At 42.0% G+C, this 18,275-nt stretch overlaps 2 protein-coding genes across 2 annotated transcripts in view; one reads left to right on the top strand and one right to left on the bottom strand.

Annotated features, from left to right (window-relative positions):
• The window catches only part of LOC118410115 (Krueppel-like factor 10), a gene marked incomplete in the record, with an annotated part of 8,674 nt that extends 3,556 nt beyond the window's left edge, over window positions 1-5,118 (top strand). Inside the window, 4 exon segments of the mRNA XM_035811627.1 lie at window positions 1,626-1,784; window positions 2,166-2,291; window positions 2,420-3,332; window positions 3,661-5,118. Coding sequence (XP_035667520.1) covers window positions 1,626-1,784; window positions 2,166-2,291; window positions 2,420-3,332; window positions 3,661-3,962 — 1,500 coding nt within the window.
• A 1,608-nt stretch (window positions 5,119-6,726) lies between these two features.
• LOC118409089 (protein FAM135A-like) overlaps window positions 6,727-18,275 on the bottom strand; it is a 34,076-nt gene continuing 22,527 nt past the window's right edge. The window contains exons 10-16 of the mRNA XM_035809954.1: window positions 16,442-18,261; window positions 15,410-15,567; window positions 15,187-15,278; window positions 14,716-14,965; window positions 12,775-12,885; window positions 12,071-12,184; window positions 6,727-9,636 (exon numbers count right to left, since the gene is read on the bottom strand). Coding sequence (XP_035665847.1) covers window positions 9,431-9,636; window positions 12,071-12,184; window positions 12,775-12,885; window positions 14,716-14,965; window positions 15,187-15,278; window positions 15,410-15,567; window positions 16,442-18,261 — 2,751 coding nt within the window. The 3' untranslated portion in view covers window positions 6,727-9,430. The remainder of the gene's footprint in view (window positions 9,637-12,070; window positions 12,185-12,774; window positions 12,886-14,715; window positions 14,966-15,186; window positions 15,279-15,409; window positions 15,568-16,441; window positions 18,262-18,275) is intronic.

Below are 18,275 nucleotides of genomic sequence, written 5' to 3'. Positions count from 1 at the left end.
CTGTCAGTAATACTTCAGTCCAGTCTGACCCGTGAAACAAGAGATGGGGACCAATGACAGTTAGCAGTAGGGTGTTTCCCCTGTTAGGGGTTGGAATCTTTGAAATTTCTGTTGAGCCTGCCATTACTATTTGTCTCGGAATATAAATGGAGGCGGTATTGCATCATCTAGAAAATTACTATCTATGGAATAGAACACAATGCCACGTTCTTGGTTCAAGGCAAACAGACGGTTGATATTTCTCATATCATATCTATCTGTAACAGAAACTTTCATCACCTTCAATGATCTTCGCACAAACTGTTGAGAGGAAAATCAATGATACTAAAAGTAGATGGTTCTAAAAAAGTATAAATCTCTACTAATCTATGCTACAGCTTTTTGTGGTAAACCTATCATTGAAAAACTGGAATTTTTATTTTATTGTAATACAGAAAAGGTGAGCCCCATGTCCTTAAAATTATATCCAATACGAATTGGGTGGTCATTTTGGACTAAAGGCGGTTTTATGGAGGGTTGCATAAGGGCAAAGTGCAGACATGTGCCTGTGTTGACAATGCATGTGTCATGTGGGCTGGTTGTGGGAGTGGTCCTGTTCATGCATAGGCCATGCACTGATCATGCAGCCTTCACATGGTCTGGGTGATACCAACTGTAGGCGTAGACAGGGAGGGCAGGATGTGTGGTATTACATCATACATCTGAAGCTTGGTGATTATGCCAACTGACTGACATGGAGCGTATAAATGGTACAAAATTTTTTTGGTATTCGGGGTGTAAGAGAATGAAAAATTTAAAGTCTACAGAATTATTTTGCTCTGTCAACAAACATTTTGTTTTTTGGAATAACAAAATTTACATGATCTGATACTAGTGATACCAAGCAGATATCTGTATCACCAACTTGGTAGATATTTCTGTGGTCACGGAGGGGTGTTTTCTGGAACAGTCCAATTTTCTAAAGGCAAGGGGGTGAGAGGTGTCCAATACTGGTAGTGGGTGATCATGTGCCAAGCACGTGAACAGGGGAGCTCAAATAGCCCTGTCTGCTGTCTGTGTATACAAATGCTGGATGATGAAATCGCGCAGTAACCACTGTACTGCAGTGGATGATGGAAGGTTGGGAGGGATTTCGCTTTTGATGCTTTATTGTGCATTTTTGCTTCTTCTTTTTTTTTTACTCTTTTCTTTTCTTTCTACTAACACACAATTATGATGCTACCTGCAAGGTGACTTTATTTTCTTTTCTGTGTATTTTTAAGGTTCTTTATCAAGGTTGCATGGCTTAGCCACACCCACTTTACTTTTTTTATTCAGAATTATTGATTTGATTACTTTTTGTAGGATCCCGTATTTTCCACTTCAAACTCCTTGCAAAATGTAATGAGAAAAAAGGCTTGGTAGAAAGTTACTTTAAGCTGCCTTTGAAACAAAGTAGAAAAGCCCCTTGGCCCTTCTTTGAGATATTTGACAAAGCTTGTCCAAGTTTTTCGTTGGATAATTACAATTTCTTTGTGGTGAAATGATTTCTATTGAATGTTTTTTTTTTTTGGGTATTTCATTGTTATATAAGTGTCATTACAGTTGATTTGTGTACTTATGATTCTTTTTATTTTCTGCTGCAGGAAGAAGAGGTAAGCACCTCTACCATGAAGCTAGAGATGGATGTTGATTGCACCTCAGACTGTAGTCTGGACAGTGCACCCTGTACACTGGAGAAAGGAGATTTCGATGCAGTGCAGACGCTTTTGTCCATGAGCAAGTGGTCCCCACAGCGTCGGAGGGTAAGTCAGGTCACTTCTTGCCTTAAGGCATGTTTCGTAATGCAGATGATTGAGGCTATTATTATAATATTATTAGCTCTTTACTTTACTAAATCTTGTATTAGTTCTTAAACGTAATCATCAAATGATTAATGTGCTGCATTTAGAAGAAGTTATGCAAAAGTTGGTTGCTGGATTTTTTTTCTTCTTTTATTAGAAGTTTGGTATGTATTGTGGGTGGTTTGAGCTATAATTGTAGACAAGGCAAGACTTGTATGAATGTTATAAAGGATCCCAGTTCTGAAATGTGACCTTTATGTTTATATGTGGATATAACAATATCTAGAATTCCATGTGGTGATGAAGATTAAACCCTTTCTCCTTATCTTTTGTTCACTATAGAACCTGTCAGCAAGTTCAAGTGAGGGCTCTATTGCAAGTGTGCCAGAGGCTGTGAACAGCAGTGGTCGCATCAGTCCTACTCAGAGCCAGGCTTCAACAGTGGTCACTGCAGACAACACACCTTTGGTAAGTAACATTGTTCACAAATTTGACTGTCGTAGATCAAGTATCACTAGCTTCTTTCTTTTGTCTGTTTTGAAAGGTCTTCAAACAAAATGTACCAAGTTAAGAAGTTTTGTTTTCTGTTGCTACAGGGTGTGACGACTCCACCCCATACGCCCTTGCCTGAGGACAGCCTTGAGCAGATGAAGTCCACAAGTACCCAGACATCTGGTAACCCACCTCAGGCGACCCACAGGTCGTCCCCGGTCATGTTCACCACCACACCTGTCAGCTCCACATGTAGCCTGGTTGCCGTGACAACGGTCAGCACCGCCCACACCATGGTGACGAGTATGTCATCGTTGCCCGCCATGACCTACACCAGCCATCCCCAGCCTGGCCCATCCATCTCCAGCGTTACCGCAGCACCACAGATGCAGTCCCATGGATACCCCATGATGGCCAGCCGTTCCTATCAGGTCGTCACTCCCCAGGGACAGGTGCAGACCATCGCAGGCATGCCTCTGACCGCACACGTGCAGATCCCCCTGCCCACCATTGTGTTCAACCCACAGAACTTTGTCTCGGGACCCAATGGCCTGATGGTCGCTGGACCCACGCCGACACCCATGGTAACGCCCAGCCCCAGCACATCACCGTCTCCAAAACTCCCTGTCCCAAGCTCAGGCCGGCAACCGAACATTGCTCCTATGGTCACAACAACAGCAACGGTCAGCTCCACCCATCAGAGTGTCGGCCAGCATCTCACACCTCCCCACACGCCCACTCCACCAGCTGTGGCCGGGATGTTCCCATCCAACGCAGTTGTTGTAGTCATGAACTCAAACCAACAGAAGCCACCATCACCAGTCCCCATTTCGACAGTTGGAGGAACAAGGCTATCACCACTCGCACCAGCGCCCACCTCTATTCAGGACGGACAGACCATGCCCAACAACCTGCCTGACTTCTCCAGGAGAAGAAACCACGTGTGCCCGTACGACAGCTGTGGCAAGACGTACTTCAAAAGCTCACATCTCAAGGCACACCTCAGAACACATACAGGTTTGTATGTTTGTTGAAGGCTTGAAGTAGTTGTTTTAGAAGATAAGAGTGTTTGATTATGTTTCCCATGGGAGACTGTTGTGTAAGGGATGACCCAGTCCTCAGGGATCTTCAACCTTTGTTATTCCAATTAAGTTAATCAGTATCCTGTAATAAGATTAAGAATGATACACCTGGCTCACTGTAAAGATGCATTGTTGTTACCTGGTTATTCATAACATGATTGTAAAGACAATGAAAATGTTGGGATTAAGCATTTAAAGAGGAGTTGTTTACTAATTAACTACAACAGAATGATTAAGTTTATTGTGTTTTTTGTGTTCTTCAGGTGAAAAACCATTTAAGTGCACTTGGGATGGCTGTGACAAGAGGTTTGCCCGTTCGGACGAGCTGTCGCGCCACCGCAGAACACACACAGGGGAGAAGAAGTTTGAGTGTCCAATGTGCAACCGGCGCTTCATGAGGAGCGACCACCTGACCAAGCATGCTCGGCGCCACATGAGCACCAAGAAAGTCCCCAACTGGCAGATTGAAGTCAACAAGCTCAACTCCATGGCGACAGCTAACCAAGGACTGATGCCTGTTGGTGTCATTGTGTCCCCCTCCCAGTCTATGCCTCAGGGCCTGTGATCCCTTGTACAGACAAAGGACTTGTATGGATGTTTGCATCCATGAACAGTATAGATATAAGTTAAGGAGTATTTGTTAAGAGAAAAGGCTGAAGATATTTTCCAAATGATTGCACAAAAGTTTTTCTTAAACATTTTTACTTGTTGTAACAATGGCAACATACCAACTTCATGTTGCTTTGAATACCTCCAAGGGATTGTTGAACCCAATATTTTTCACACCAAAAAATTGCTTTGGATGACAAGTTTCAATAGCTTTTGATACCTCTTGACAATGTTGGCAATGTTTGATACGAAATACCAGATAACAAATGTCCATTTGTACATATGTTTATGTATCATTCCTTACATGCTGATATTGGGTGGCTTCTTTTCTGGTGGTTTCAGTCACCAAAATATATTCTATAGAATTATAGAGCAGTGAAATGTTCAAGGCAGATAATATCAGTTCTGTAGTAAAATGCCTGTGTTGAATGTATGGTTTCAGGTACATTAGTACAATTTGTGCAGACAACAAAGTCACATTTCAGACGTGTGTGCCAAAGGCTCTAGTTTCCAACAAACTGAGAAAACTGCATTGACCACTTGTTGTACTATATTTACAGTCATTTAAACAAGAATTCATGATATTTTTCTATGAAAAAAAAGAAAAAGGAAGTGTTCCTTAGGCACACACGGTCATGTATGATAGTTATGAACTAGTTGGAAGCTTTCGTAGCTATGATTACACATTCCTGAATGTGCAGAAAGGGTTGCGAGCCCTGTACGCCTGAGAAGTTTGTGAGTTCTCAAATGTAATGAAATGTTGCTATGAAAACAAAGTTGTTTAGACCGTTGATGGGTCTTGATTGTTCTAGGAACCAATCTGGCCAGTAATTGATGCACACACTTTTGATTCAACAATCTTAAATCACAGCCCTTTCTGGGAGTAATCGTTGCAGGAAATAGTGGCCAATGATTGGCTAATATGTGCTCATGTTGTGTGACGTGCCATACTGGCAGAAAGATACTGAATGTCTGTCATTCCGGAGACATGCGAAAAGTTTTTGTTGGAGTTTAGTTCACAAATGTTGTATTTATTTGTCCTGTGTACAGAGCAATACTCTCAGCAGAGAGTAAAAAGGCAGCATCTATTAAAAGATGTGCAATCTTGTATATATTTGGCTGTTTTGTCTTGATGTGTGAAAGAAAGTACTAGTAATGTGTAGTGAATGGTTTAATGTCGTAAGAGTTTGTGTACAGCTGAGAAAAACTTGGGATGATTGGGTGAAATCCCAGTTAATTTGAAAGGCATCCAAGAGAAAAATGCAGCATAGAAGGTCTTGTTTGCATCTGCATGTATATGGCGGAAGAATAGAAATGACTAAATCCCTGACAGGGTTTGCATCACTCACTCACTATTCTGCCCCTTTACCCAATTTTCTTCATGGAACACCACATTTCCAGTCAGCAACTTTAGCTGCCTTGGGCTCTATTGAAACTCTCTTATCAGTCAGTGCAGAGGACAGACTGATGACCTGTTAACCTTATTATTATCAGTTGATGACCTGTCAACCTAATGATGTGTCCATTTTATTACGAGCAAGGGTCAAGCTACCATGGACACATGGGCCAAAGCGCACAGGCCAGCTCTAGTTCTATCCAAGGAGGTTGAAGCTGAAAATTCCTTTTTCAACCTCCTTGTTCTATCACAGAACCCAGTGACTGATGATGATGTTCTATCACAGGCCGACAAGGGAACTGGCTGCACCATGAGGAAGACCTACACAAGCAGAGATTAAATTGCAAGATCATTAACATCACTTGATTAGGACCCCTCAAATTCTGCTAGGAATGTAAAAAAGACCCTACCAAAGTCCTACCAACAGCTGTACTGGTTCGCTCTGTGTTATGCAACTGAAATATATGGTGGTACATGTAATACTATTAGGTCAATGACCTCATCCCCATATGCCCTACAGGGCAGTGGTAATACAAAGTCTGACTTTGATGGCCTTATAGGGAGAAGAAATGAAGTGTAAAGTTTCCAGATCTAAAAATTATTCAATGTTGCCATTAGACTCAACTATGGGCATCCCAATTAACCACTTATTACAGAGAGGAAAAGAAACATGATTTTTTTCCACATAAATTTAGAATTGCAACATTGCACAGGTGGAAGCCTTTTCCTTTAATTTTTTTCTTTAGAAAGTTCTTACTAAAGCCACACACCATACAATGTCCTCAGTTGACCTGCAGTGTTATACAATCACCATGGGGTCAACAACCTGGCAAGTTGCCAGATGGTTTTAGTCTGACCTCACAGAGAAGGAGGAACGCCTGCTCTGTACAGGTGGTCACATGTTTAGAGGTGCCTGGTCAGAACACATGATATACAGACGTGTAGGTTATCTTACCTGTCAAGTCAGACCAGTTATCAGCAATATGTGTGACCCTGAAGAAGGAACTGCTTGTTGTATGACATTTGTTCATTTCAGGAACAAGAACCCTGTAAAGTAAGGCCTCTTTGTCCCCCAGTTGTATACACAGGACATCCCCTCTTCGAAGAATATCGTATACTGGCCATGGTGTTCTCAAATTCAATACTCTTCCCTCTCTACTTTCTTTTTCAACTTTTATGTCATATCTTTTGAACCAGAACTCTACTCTTGTGTCAATTTATGCTCAGGTCAAGCTACATTGATTAGGAGCTTGTGCATGTGGCGGCCTAAATTAGATCAGTTCCCAGTTAATTACGAGTGCAACAAATGTGACAGCATACAATCTTTCACGTGACATAGTTTCTTTTAATTTCTGACAACATGTACATTTGCATAAGAAAAAGTCAAATATTGTGTACCTAAAATCATGTTGAACACATGCAAGCCACGAGTACCAATCATGTTCAACTTATGCCAACTTCGCAGGAAGTGGGGATCATAGCTAGCTTCTAGGGGTGATGGACCAATATTATCTTCTTTTGAATTACATGTTAACTAAATAAGATATTCTGTCAGAAGATGTAGTACATGTGCATTGTCCCTCAGTGTCCCAGGCACACTTGAGGAAAAAAACACAGGAATAACTCCATTTTCAAAGAATCGTAAAAAGGACTTACAGAATCTGATGTATTTATCCATATTTGCCAATTGCTGCATATCGTCTTGGTACCTGTCTCCTTCAAAGGGAAAAATCCCCCCTCTAATCTAAAGTACATTTGCAGATATTATATCTGTGAAACAAGTATTAGCATGACCTAAGCTGAACATTAATTACTGACTTAAACACCTGAAGCTCCTGAACATGACTGGTACTTTTCAGTCTGACATTACATTAAATAGCATTCTTTCATCATCAATCTCACAGGTCCAATCCTGTTAGAAGCCATAAACTTACATACAAATATACTCCATGACATTTAGTACTACTGCAACAATCCCTTTATGAAACACATTAACTCAATAATAAAAGATGCACTCTTGAGACTCATGCAAATCACCAATACTGTAAGTTAGCAATGAAACCTATTGCTTTCATACAAAAAGTAGAGTAATATATAAAATGTTAGGATCAAAATCCGATGCAAAATCTCTGATGTGGCTGGCAGCACAAGCAGCATATACATTTGTAAATGTGATATCAGTATCTTCACAAACAATTATAAAAAGTTTGTTAATTATTGCTCCACATAATCCTCTATCACTTTAACTTTCCACATCATTTTCCTACAACAAAAAACAAACTGTAACATCACCTGTGTCGTCTTAGACAACATGACTGCCATTGTACTTGTCTGCAGCGAGTACAAAATAATCAGTATCAATGAAAATGCAGCAGACAGGAAAGTAGGTCGTGTTTACGTAGAAAGCAGTGGCTTGCACTATTTTCGTGATTCAGTTCAAGGCTTCAAGCATTACAAACATCGTGATAAACAATACATGTAGTAGTTACAAAGCTTTTAATTCGCTCAGCTTAAAGCACTGTCAAGGTTTACCACATCTCCCAACACAATAAAGTCTTCTTTGGAAGGTTGTCTGATCTTCCCTTCAATTTCTTATACATATTCATTCATATCCATCATCATCTACAAGGTTCCATCTGTATGTGGACTGTCTAGTGGGACTTATTTGGCACAAATTTCTTGTCTTTTAATGTACCACTTTAGAGCCTTTTCTGATGAGCCACGACGACAACCTTGGTTAGAGGAGTAAACTCAAGGACAAATGCACGGCCCCATGTGGAGACGCTTGGACTGTAATAAACAGTATCAGGTGACAGCTGGAAGTTCCCACTAGATGCAAGTCTATAAGTCAATAAGTAAGTGTATAATAAACGCTGGAGTGAACTACTTTCCGGATGGTACCCAGGCTAATACTAACTAGGACAGATGCATGGTCATGATCAATACCAAGATACAGTACTAGTAAATATGTCCTGATTTCACTGATTCCAAAGTAATGAAAGTCTGTGTATTGCTTTGTCTAACTAGTTACTGGGATATCATGATTTGTTCTATATTTGTCTTATTGTTCTGACATGTGGAGCAAAACAATTACCATCATAAAATAAACACATCACAGCAAAGATATTACATCACAATTAATCAACAAGAACCCTGAAATTAAGTTTTGAATTTGAAGGCACAATTTACATAAGTTAAAGTAATAGTAACTTACAATTTGACAAAAACCTATCTAACTATGGATAAAAATGTTGCGCTTGAATTATCTTTTTGATCTTACCTACCTAACTTCCACTTGATCTACTTACAATGGCACAGAAAGTGTTGATGGCACCAACAATAGTTGTTGGGACTTTGTGACCTACAATGACACAGATGTCTCCTGATACTGATACCTATCTTAACATCTATTTCAAATTTCTGATACCTTGATTAATTACTTTATAAGTTAAAAGTGATTCTATGTTATCACATGTAGAAAAGTCCTTCACTTAGACCTAAATAAACACTGTTCTATCACAACATTGATGTGTAAAAGTTAGGATTTAAATAATAATATATCACATAAACATAAAAACCAGTATTGCTGTTCTACTTTTGTATTGTTGAACATGTTGTGATCCTGGCACAACAACTACTTATTTGGATTACTAGTATGTTTACCACAAAACACTGTCAGCCCCCTGATTTAGCCTCAACAGAAGTTTTGACCCACAGCCTGTCTTACATAACAACTTAAGACAAAAGAAATACCGTCTCAGTTTCCAATGGCTTACACACATCCTATACAACGTCATGTTTTTCCACTTTTCACTTCATCCTCCAACTTACAGATGGAAGCAGCTCTCGACAAAATCATCAGATTCTTGAATGGACAATTTTCACATCTGTCATTCATAATATCAACACATTAGTAAACATTCATCACAGTCAGGAACTTTTGAGCACTTTCACTGACAATTACTACTTTGCAGCATGGTTGCACCACAATGGTGTAGAGTTTTCCTCACAGTGCCATGGTTCGGTCCTCACTTGAAGTACTGCAGACCTGTCACCAACATGAATTTCTCGATAAAGATCTCGGAGTCCAGGACGGCGATGTGGGCTGCTCGGCCAATCAGGGAGTTGGCAGTGTTGGGAAGTGAGTGGATGACATCATAGCGGACCAGGTTGACGTCTGGGTTGTTGACGACAGGTTGGAGAATGTTGTTGATCATCTCAGTGTAAACAGCTCCTGTGAATGTACATTAGGTCAAGTTAACATGGAAGCATTTACTGTCAAATTAAACATGCAAACATTGAGTGTGAAGTTTAACATGCAAGCATGTATTGACTGACTTTTATACATATACAACAGCAAGTTGTACACGCAAGCAAAAATATACCATGCATATGTAGTCATTCTGTACATCAACAATTCGCAGTTATCTAAAGGTTGGTAGTTATAGAAATACATAACAGTTGGCCATATTCTTCAGCAACAGTTTGGCCATATTCTTCCACATTAGATCAACAAACATCAGTTAACATATGGATCTATCATGTCAGGGGCACACTTCCATCTGGCACATGACCAGGCAGTTTGTGGGGGGAAAGTTTGCCATAAGGTTAGACGAAACGCTAAAAACATAAAATAATTTTGCTTTCATTTTTTCATTTCCACAAACAGCCCTACCAGGCCTCTTTAGAAATGTGATCTCAGCACTTCAGAGCCCCTGGCTTCAGGCCAACCTGAGATGCCTTAGACGTGAAAGTGAGCAGTCTCAAAAACCTAACATCTGTCAAAAACATCCGCTCTTTCATATCTTCATCAAAGTACCAGTTTTCTAGGTCTGCAGATGTCACAAACAAAGAGCCTACTAGCATTGTCATCTACAAAAGTGGCAGAGATCTAACCCCTGAGACAGTAACAATGGCATGAGTCGAAACGATTCGTCTGGGCATGCAACATTCACATAAACACATACATTACACTTGTTCTAGTGTGCCAATTGATATGTAACAGCCAATTACCTCATTGTGCACATAATATTTTAAAACTCATGGGTAGTTTGGCAACAATTTCATGTAACATCACCTTCCAATTTTCCTCTTAGAAAGATTTACAGTTTGAATTTGAAAAATGCAGTAGGAACGGCAGTAGAGATGCTGCCAGTTACAACAACACCTACAGCTGGCTGCCAGCCAGCCAATCAAATGCCCTGTATGCTCAAGGGCAACTCCCCTTGCTAAGTACATAGCGATGATGTTGACAGAAAAGGCACAGTCCACAACAATGACCTATAGCATCCTGTGCATGGCCTCACACCTCAAGACTGATACTTATCTTATCACAGATAACTTTCAATGATAGATTTTGAGTCCCTTAGTTGGTGTGACTGTGTAGACTGTTCTTTGGGGTGATTGCTTATTATATATAAACTCTTACAAACTTTGGTTCAACGTACACAATTATTCCCTATTCAACGAGTGAGACTGCAGCCTACACAGCCCCAAACTAGAACAACAATGGCATCACCTGTACATACAAAACTGTGGGACAAACAAGTCAGGTGTTGCACTCGATAAGTTCACATGCACAGACTCGTGTGTTGGTCACATTAGGTCTCACTGCCATGGTCACAAAACAGCCTGGCAATTTGTCTATATGTCAAGTTTAAATTAGGCTGTCAACACACACAATTGTCTAACTGAAGCAGTAATCTTATTGTAAATCTGTTTTGTCTGAACATGTCCTGATATCAACCAACAGTATTGAACAATATCCCTGCCCCAGATACCCTGATAGAATTGTTCCATTTGTATTGTCTTTGTCTTTGTTAGCAGAGCTAGCTCTTTGTAATAGTCACATGTTAGTTGGACAGTCCTGACTGTGCATGCTGAACAGTCAAACCAATAAATAGATAAATAGATTATATAATCATGGCATTCACAGTCGCGAGGAGATACTGTACACACAGACTCCCCGAATACATGTTGGAGTAAATACTGCAAAAACCAAATATTTACACTGTTAATTTTGACCAACTGCCACCCAAATAAACCCGGTGGACTTTGAGACATGCCTGTCAACACTGTCAGACACAGCAGGTGCTTGTGTTATCTAATGTTGACGGTTTTGTCTCAGTGTCACACCTGGTTGGCAGGGCTGGTCACAAGACTGTCAGGTGAGAGTGGTACAGGTGTGTTCTTTGGCTAATGTGAAGGTCTCAACAAGGACATAGATGTCTTGAAAGGAAGAAGACCCTATATAAAGGGTACAGAACTCTTTTCGTCTGTACCTAGAAAATTAAACGAAAGGTTCAGGTTCAAGTCCAGACTTGGACCAGATACTCTGGACCTGATCCACACCTAAATTTTCTGTACTGGTACCCACTACTAGTAACTCATGCTTGATTGATTAACACATGGAACAGCTACAAGTAGAAGTGGTAGACCCTAATTGATTCTTTGATGAATTTTCCATATCAAGTACCCAGTATAATGTATGACAGACAATGTACGTTTTCAGCATTACTGTCAATATTGTATAGCTTAGAATCTATCAATAGATTGCAGAGATGTAACTAGCCAGTACATTTGTAGATTTATATAATGCTTTGCTGTACAATTGTTGTGCAATTAATTTTGACATGACTTGACTTGTGTGAGAAGGAAATCTGACATACCAAACTGTTTGTCCTTGACAGCACTTTTGCACATTTCGATGCGGGCAGAGTGGAAAGGCACGTAGCGGTCCTGGACGGATCCCACCAGCAGCACATTCTTGAACAATGCTAGACCTGTGATGGGAAAAACAGACGTTTTTCAGTTTCAAGGCCATACATATACAGGCCAGCTCCTCTGCTGCAGGACCCTGAAGAAGCCCTGGAGTCTTTGTTAGGGGGCAGACAAGCAGAACTTGGGGGGAGGATGTCCAGGACCTTGGGAAAACCATAGATGGATTTTCTTCAACAAAGCCTCACAGCTTACCAGAATTTTTTACCCGAAATATCAACAGGGCTTGAAATTCATTTTTGGGATGAGGTGCACTGGTGCACCCAGCTTAAAAAATTGGGTGCACCAAAAAGTTTTTGGGTGCACCACTTAAATTTACGTAATAACCTAGTAATAAAACGTAGTTACAAGCTATCAAATTCTTAAACAAGTACCATGACAGACATTTCTATTATCTTTCTAACACTTCGATGTCAAGAATATACTAGTATTCTTTGATATCTTAACATACAATGTACATAAACATAAGAAAATATTTGGGTGCTCCAATTTTGGGTGCACCTGGGTTCACATGCACCTAGTATTTCGAGCCCTGATCAAGGATATATGGATTGAAAGTAAGATAATCACCAACATTCCAAGTGAAATCCCCTACCTGGTTTTTGCGAAAGTCTGTACAGGAAAGTGTGCCTGGGGTCAGGGTGGTCCTTGAACGCCAGCTGGAGAAGGGACCCCGACTTCTTCCACTTCTGCATAAACCACATCCCTGATAGAAACAACAAAACAAACAAAGAAAAAAGCAGTAAGCACAGTTGTCCCATGTCTTAAGCACTCCCAGGTATAACATAAGACATTGAGCTGTCCTTGCCCAGTACATTGATTAAGTATCATACTACAACCTGACAAATTTTTAGGTAATTTTTGTTCTTTTTCTTTGCAGAATGTCACAGCAACTTACAATGTACGACGTACTGTATCTGTAGTACAATTTGATTGGTTTCCTCAATGTTGAGCATAATCCAAGTAAACATGAGGTTCTAGGATTTTGGAATTTCAACTTAGGAGAAAGGTTACCTAAAAGTATTTCAAAGCTGTCATATGTTGGCACCACTCTCAGTTTCAACAGGGCAAGGCTAGTTCAACATCCCATGAAGTCATCTACATTCCCATGGGGTATGCAGTTTTTAAGCTGCCTTTCCCAAACTTGCTGAGATGAAACAGATTCCACCATTGTAAGCCCTGGGATACCAAGATTGAATCTGTTACTCTGAACAAGTTTAGCTGCATGCAACGTTAGATAACCAAGTTTGTATCAAAGAAAAACAACCTATTTAATATAAATCCATAGAGATGAGAGGTTAAGTTTAAGTTTAAGGGCAGCACACAAGGCTGCACCAATATGCAAACCAAGCTCAATCTGGAAACGTTCAGGAACAGCAAACAGAACCGGTAAATAAGAAATCTTTCTCAAGTTGCAGGGAAGACGTGGCATGCTTAAGTGTACATGTAGTAGGCAGCTTCAAACCTGCACATGCAAACAGCTGGTTCCTTGACTGAACTGTTAGCTCCCCCAAACTGTGTTCGCTCAAGTAATCATGTATCCTGTATGTAACAAATGCTGGTGATATATGGCAACCATCCCAACGTATGCAGATATCTTCTTTAACAAGGTTGGTAGGAATGAGAAGCTGATGACTGTTTTTTTTTTTCACAATTACATCAACAGCTGGAAAGCATTACACCAAATTTGATGGCCAAACTGATCAATGGTGAATTTCTTTTTCCTGCAAAGACCAATCTACTACATCCATCCACTGGCTAGAAGATGAAGTGACCTGATTGCTAATTGAAAAGCTTTCTCCAAAGTTGTTTTGTCCAGAATCCCTAAACTATCTAATATACACTGAGACACTCGCAACTTGTTTCTTGAAGAATCTGCAGACATTTGAGCAGGCGAAGAAGAGAAGGGAGGGCAGAACAATCCACACAAGGGGAACAGAACATGCCTGTGTCGTGCTCTCCTGCTGCTTCTGTCTCACCTAACCTAGGACTACCTGCCTCTTCTGGCATGATAGGAGGGGACATGGAGTGAGGATAAGGTAGAGATATAGATAGACAGGTCAGTCAACACATGGGGAACAGTAAGATAACTTTGGGGAGGTAGAACCCGCCCTAGGGCAGAGTACACTTCACACAAGGATAGTCACACATTTGTAATCTACTCTAAAAGTAATACATATAACATTTTACATGAGGAGAAGAAAAATAACAACAAAAGAACATTTGCTGCAACTGAAATAGACAATTTTAAAGGCTGCTCAGAGAGATAAACTGAAGCATTCAGATGACAATGTCTATCTGGTCATTCTAGTGTCAAGATTTAAGTACTAACAATAGATAACAAAAGTTATGAGGTTCCTAACAAGTGTCTGCACAAACATGAAAATGGTGTATACAACAAACCATTGAACATACAAGGAACAAAAGGAGGATCCCTAACATCCATACCAAAAGTCATAGACAAACCAACAAATTAGCACAAAAGGGCTGACGTCTGTGAGGAATATTGCTTCTTAATGTTTATAAAGAGCCTTGCCTGTGTTGACGAGGGCACTGTTGTTATACAGGGTGCCGAGGTGAGGCCCAGAGAGGGACAGCAGGGTGTGCAGCTTGTCTAAGAATGGCACCATCTCGGGTCGGGTCAGCACGGAGCGGATGATGATGTTGCCCAGGGAGTGGCCGATGAAGCTGACCTTGGTAGGGGTCATCCCCAGCACCTCCACGTAGTACTGGATCTCTGACACTAGTCGGTCTGTCATGACATCAAAGTCTGCAAAGGTGTCCACCTGCAAATACGTCAAGTTTTGGACTTAACTTTACACCTCACTCTAATATGACAGGGATGTCCCAAGTCCAATTCTATTACGATTTTCGATCGCAAATCCAACTGGATTTTTTTGAAAAATTCATCTACAAAGAGTAGATAAAAAATAGAAAGTAGGAACATAGAAACAACAATCTAGCGTTGAGGTTTATGGACCTGTTAATTAGATAATTGAGACTTTACCTGATTTCTCTCTGACATTAGGAACTCCATTCTTGTCCCAGGTAGGCCAAGCTCCAGGTACGTCCGTACAAGCCTCAGGTCTGCACTGTTACCTTTGGTTAACAATGGCAAAAACATTTAACACTTAACTTGCACATAGCACTTTAGGAGAGAAGAATTTCTAACATGGTCTCAGAGATATCTTTATTGCATATAGTATTCAAATACAATAGAACCCACGTACCATCCAACCCGTGGACACAAACGATGAGGTGCAGCCCGTCATCGTCGGTCATGTCCGGGTAGAAGTAAGGCACGAGCGGCTGTACAGACGGAAGGTTGCTGTACACCTGGCCTGGGAACCTCAGCTGCTTCAGCAACTCTGCTTTGGCTGCCTTAAAGCTGTAAGGAGGAAGTAACACAGAGGTCAATAGAAACCAGGGATGTCTCTGTAGCTCAACTGGAAGCAGCCTCACAGTTGGTGACTGAGAAACCCCAGTTCAACCCTAGGAAGGGCAGCTCAGTTGGGGCTGCACCAGTTCTTTGGAAGGGACATAGAATGGGGATTCTGTGTTTGAGGAGGTGCCTCGAGCATGTTAAATGGTTCTCCTGTCGGTTCGACAGATGAGCAGGCAGACAGGCATTACCTGTTTTGCCTGACCTGCACATGACTTTTTATGGTGAAGGAGGGGTGTGCAATTCCTTTTCCACCCTCTCGTCTACTGGAGCACTAAGTCTCACAGGGACAGAACTGTATGACACATGTGAGACGGCTTCAGCAGATGCAGCTTTGTTTTTCGGAGTATCCGTCTCCTAGGAGGACTTCCGACCAAGGATGTAAGGGGTTCCTCCTACCCCGTGTGCCATGGCGGGTGCGTCATGCCCGAACATGCCCCTAAGGCCTGTCTCGGCCACAAAGCCCCGCCAAGACCACTAGCCGCAGCTAGATACTCATTTACACCTGAGTTAAGTGAGGAAAGTCGTGTAAAGTGCCTTTCCCAAGGGCACAAGATCGGTGACACTGCAGTCGGATTCGAACCCGCAACCTCTTGGTCTCGAGCCGAATATGCTGCCACTGCGCCACGCGGCCCCACTGATTAAATGGGAAGGGCTAGCAACCCCTCCCTGTAAACAGCATGGAAAGTTGTGACCTATGTGCCACTAGACCCTACTCAATGAACAAACAATCAGAACCACCTGCACTTATCTGGTAAGTATAAAATCTCTACATACACAAAAAACATAAGATAAAATGCCACAAAATGGTGACCGTTACCTCATCTTCCTCAGTGCCATCAGGGACGCCAGCTTCTCTTTGGCAGTGGCTGCCTCCCCATTGGTTGAACCCAGGTCACCTGACATGGGTATGGCTTCCACAGTTGATACCTCACTTTTTGTGGGCTGTTTAGTGATTGGGGGGTTGACATTTGGCATTGGTGAGTTGACATCTGAAACTGGTGTGTTGACATCTGATACTGTAGTTTTTATATCTGAAACAGGTGTTTCGACATCTGTTGATGGGTTTGAAGGTACATCATCATGTGTGTTTTGATTTACTACATCCTGGCTTGACTGTTCCTCTTGTGATGGAGAATCTCCATCTGCACCAAACGTTGTCTCTATTTTGGACTCTGTTGGTATACTTGTGAGAGCTGGGTCATTGTGCTCTAGTGTTGGTGTTGGGCCCCCGACAGTCTCTAGATGAACCTCGCTGCCAAATGTTGTCATCAGCCTTGACTCTGTGAGAAGCTGTTCCTGGGACCAGCTTGGCTGGGGTGGTCCAGCCCCGGCAGTGTCAAAGGTCGTGACCTTTTCTGAGCGTACTTGACCTCCAGGACCATCAAAAGTGGTGATGGTCTTGCATTCAGTACGAACCTCATCAAAAGTCCCTTCCTCCGCTGCACATGCTCCATACTGTTCATTAGAGTTGGCCGAGGCCTGATCAAAAGCATCTAAATTATCCCCTTCTTCGTCTCCTATTGCTAAACTTATGGCTTGGATGAGATCGCTTTCTAAAAACGAGTGCACAGCACTCTCTATGGACTGACGAAAAATGTCGTCGGAGAGAGAAGGTCTCCTTTCCTCGCCTGGGTCATGTCCATTCTCCACAGCATGAGGGGTGGGTTGCAACAGTCTTTCAAATAGTTGGTTGGCATCTCCTGGCGAGTCCTTCCCTTCCAGACTCTCTGAAATGCCGCTGTCCACCGTCTCCGTGGCACTCCACGACGTGTCCAGACCTACTGGTTTCTCCGCTTCGCTGCCGTTTTGAGAGTTGCCTAAGTTTGGTATATCATCTACTGATCCCATGTCGACCAATGTCACCCCAAGGTCGACTATATCAAGCCAACTTTGACATTTGATTGGTCTGTCCAGTCTCATGGCTTCTCTATGCTCAAGACTAGTCTTTCTCATTCTGACATCTTCTGCTGCACTACTCTTTGGACTTGACTCCAATGAAATAGACTTTTTCTCTAACGAGTCATGATTTGTGCTCCCTGATTGATCACATGATTCTGCATCTGGCAGCCCTTGAGTTGACGTAGGTTCTACCGATTTCAGACATGTATTTTCACCTTCTGAGCTAATCTCACTGTGATCATCATCGTCATCCCAAATCTCCATGTCGATTAAACCATCCTCATCACTAACCAGGTTAGTCCAGCTGGCATACGCCGCCTGCCCACCAAGCCTTCTCTGCAGAGGGCCAAACTTAGGGCTCTTTCTGGGAGACCTGCTTGGCCTGGCAACCTCCCCCACTCTGTTCTCCACAAGAGTTGCTTTCCCCTCTCCATCTGCCTCAGGAACCTCCGTCAGGTCAGACCCATCCTGGCTCAGTCCTGACTGGAGGGAACCCGCGCTTGGCTTGTTGGAACCCGTTTCACAGGAAACAGAGTCCGAGAACGAGTGGTTCGAGCCCGATGGTGTGGAACCGGCTCCATCTGGTTCGGTTCGACTGGAGATCGGCATGTCCTCCTGCTTGTCCACAACCTCCTCTACCACAACATTATGCACGACTTCTCGCTTCAGAGAAACAGAGCTATCTAGACTACCTTGCTTCATGAGAAAGCTTGGGTTTGCCGCTGGGTAAGGAACTGTCTAAGCTGGATGCT

Source organism: Branchiostoma floridae, chromosome 2 (assembly GCF_000003815.2).
Source record: "Branchiostoma floridae strain S238N-H82 chromosome 2, Bfl_VNyyK, whole genome shotgun sequence".
NCBI lineage: Eukaryota > Metazoa > Chordata > Leptocardii > Amphioxiformes > Branchiostomatidae > Branchiostoma > Branchiostoma floridae.
The sequence above is the reverse complement of the archived record's forward strand: the minus strand, read 5'-3'. Positions and strand labels throughout refer to the sequence as shown.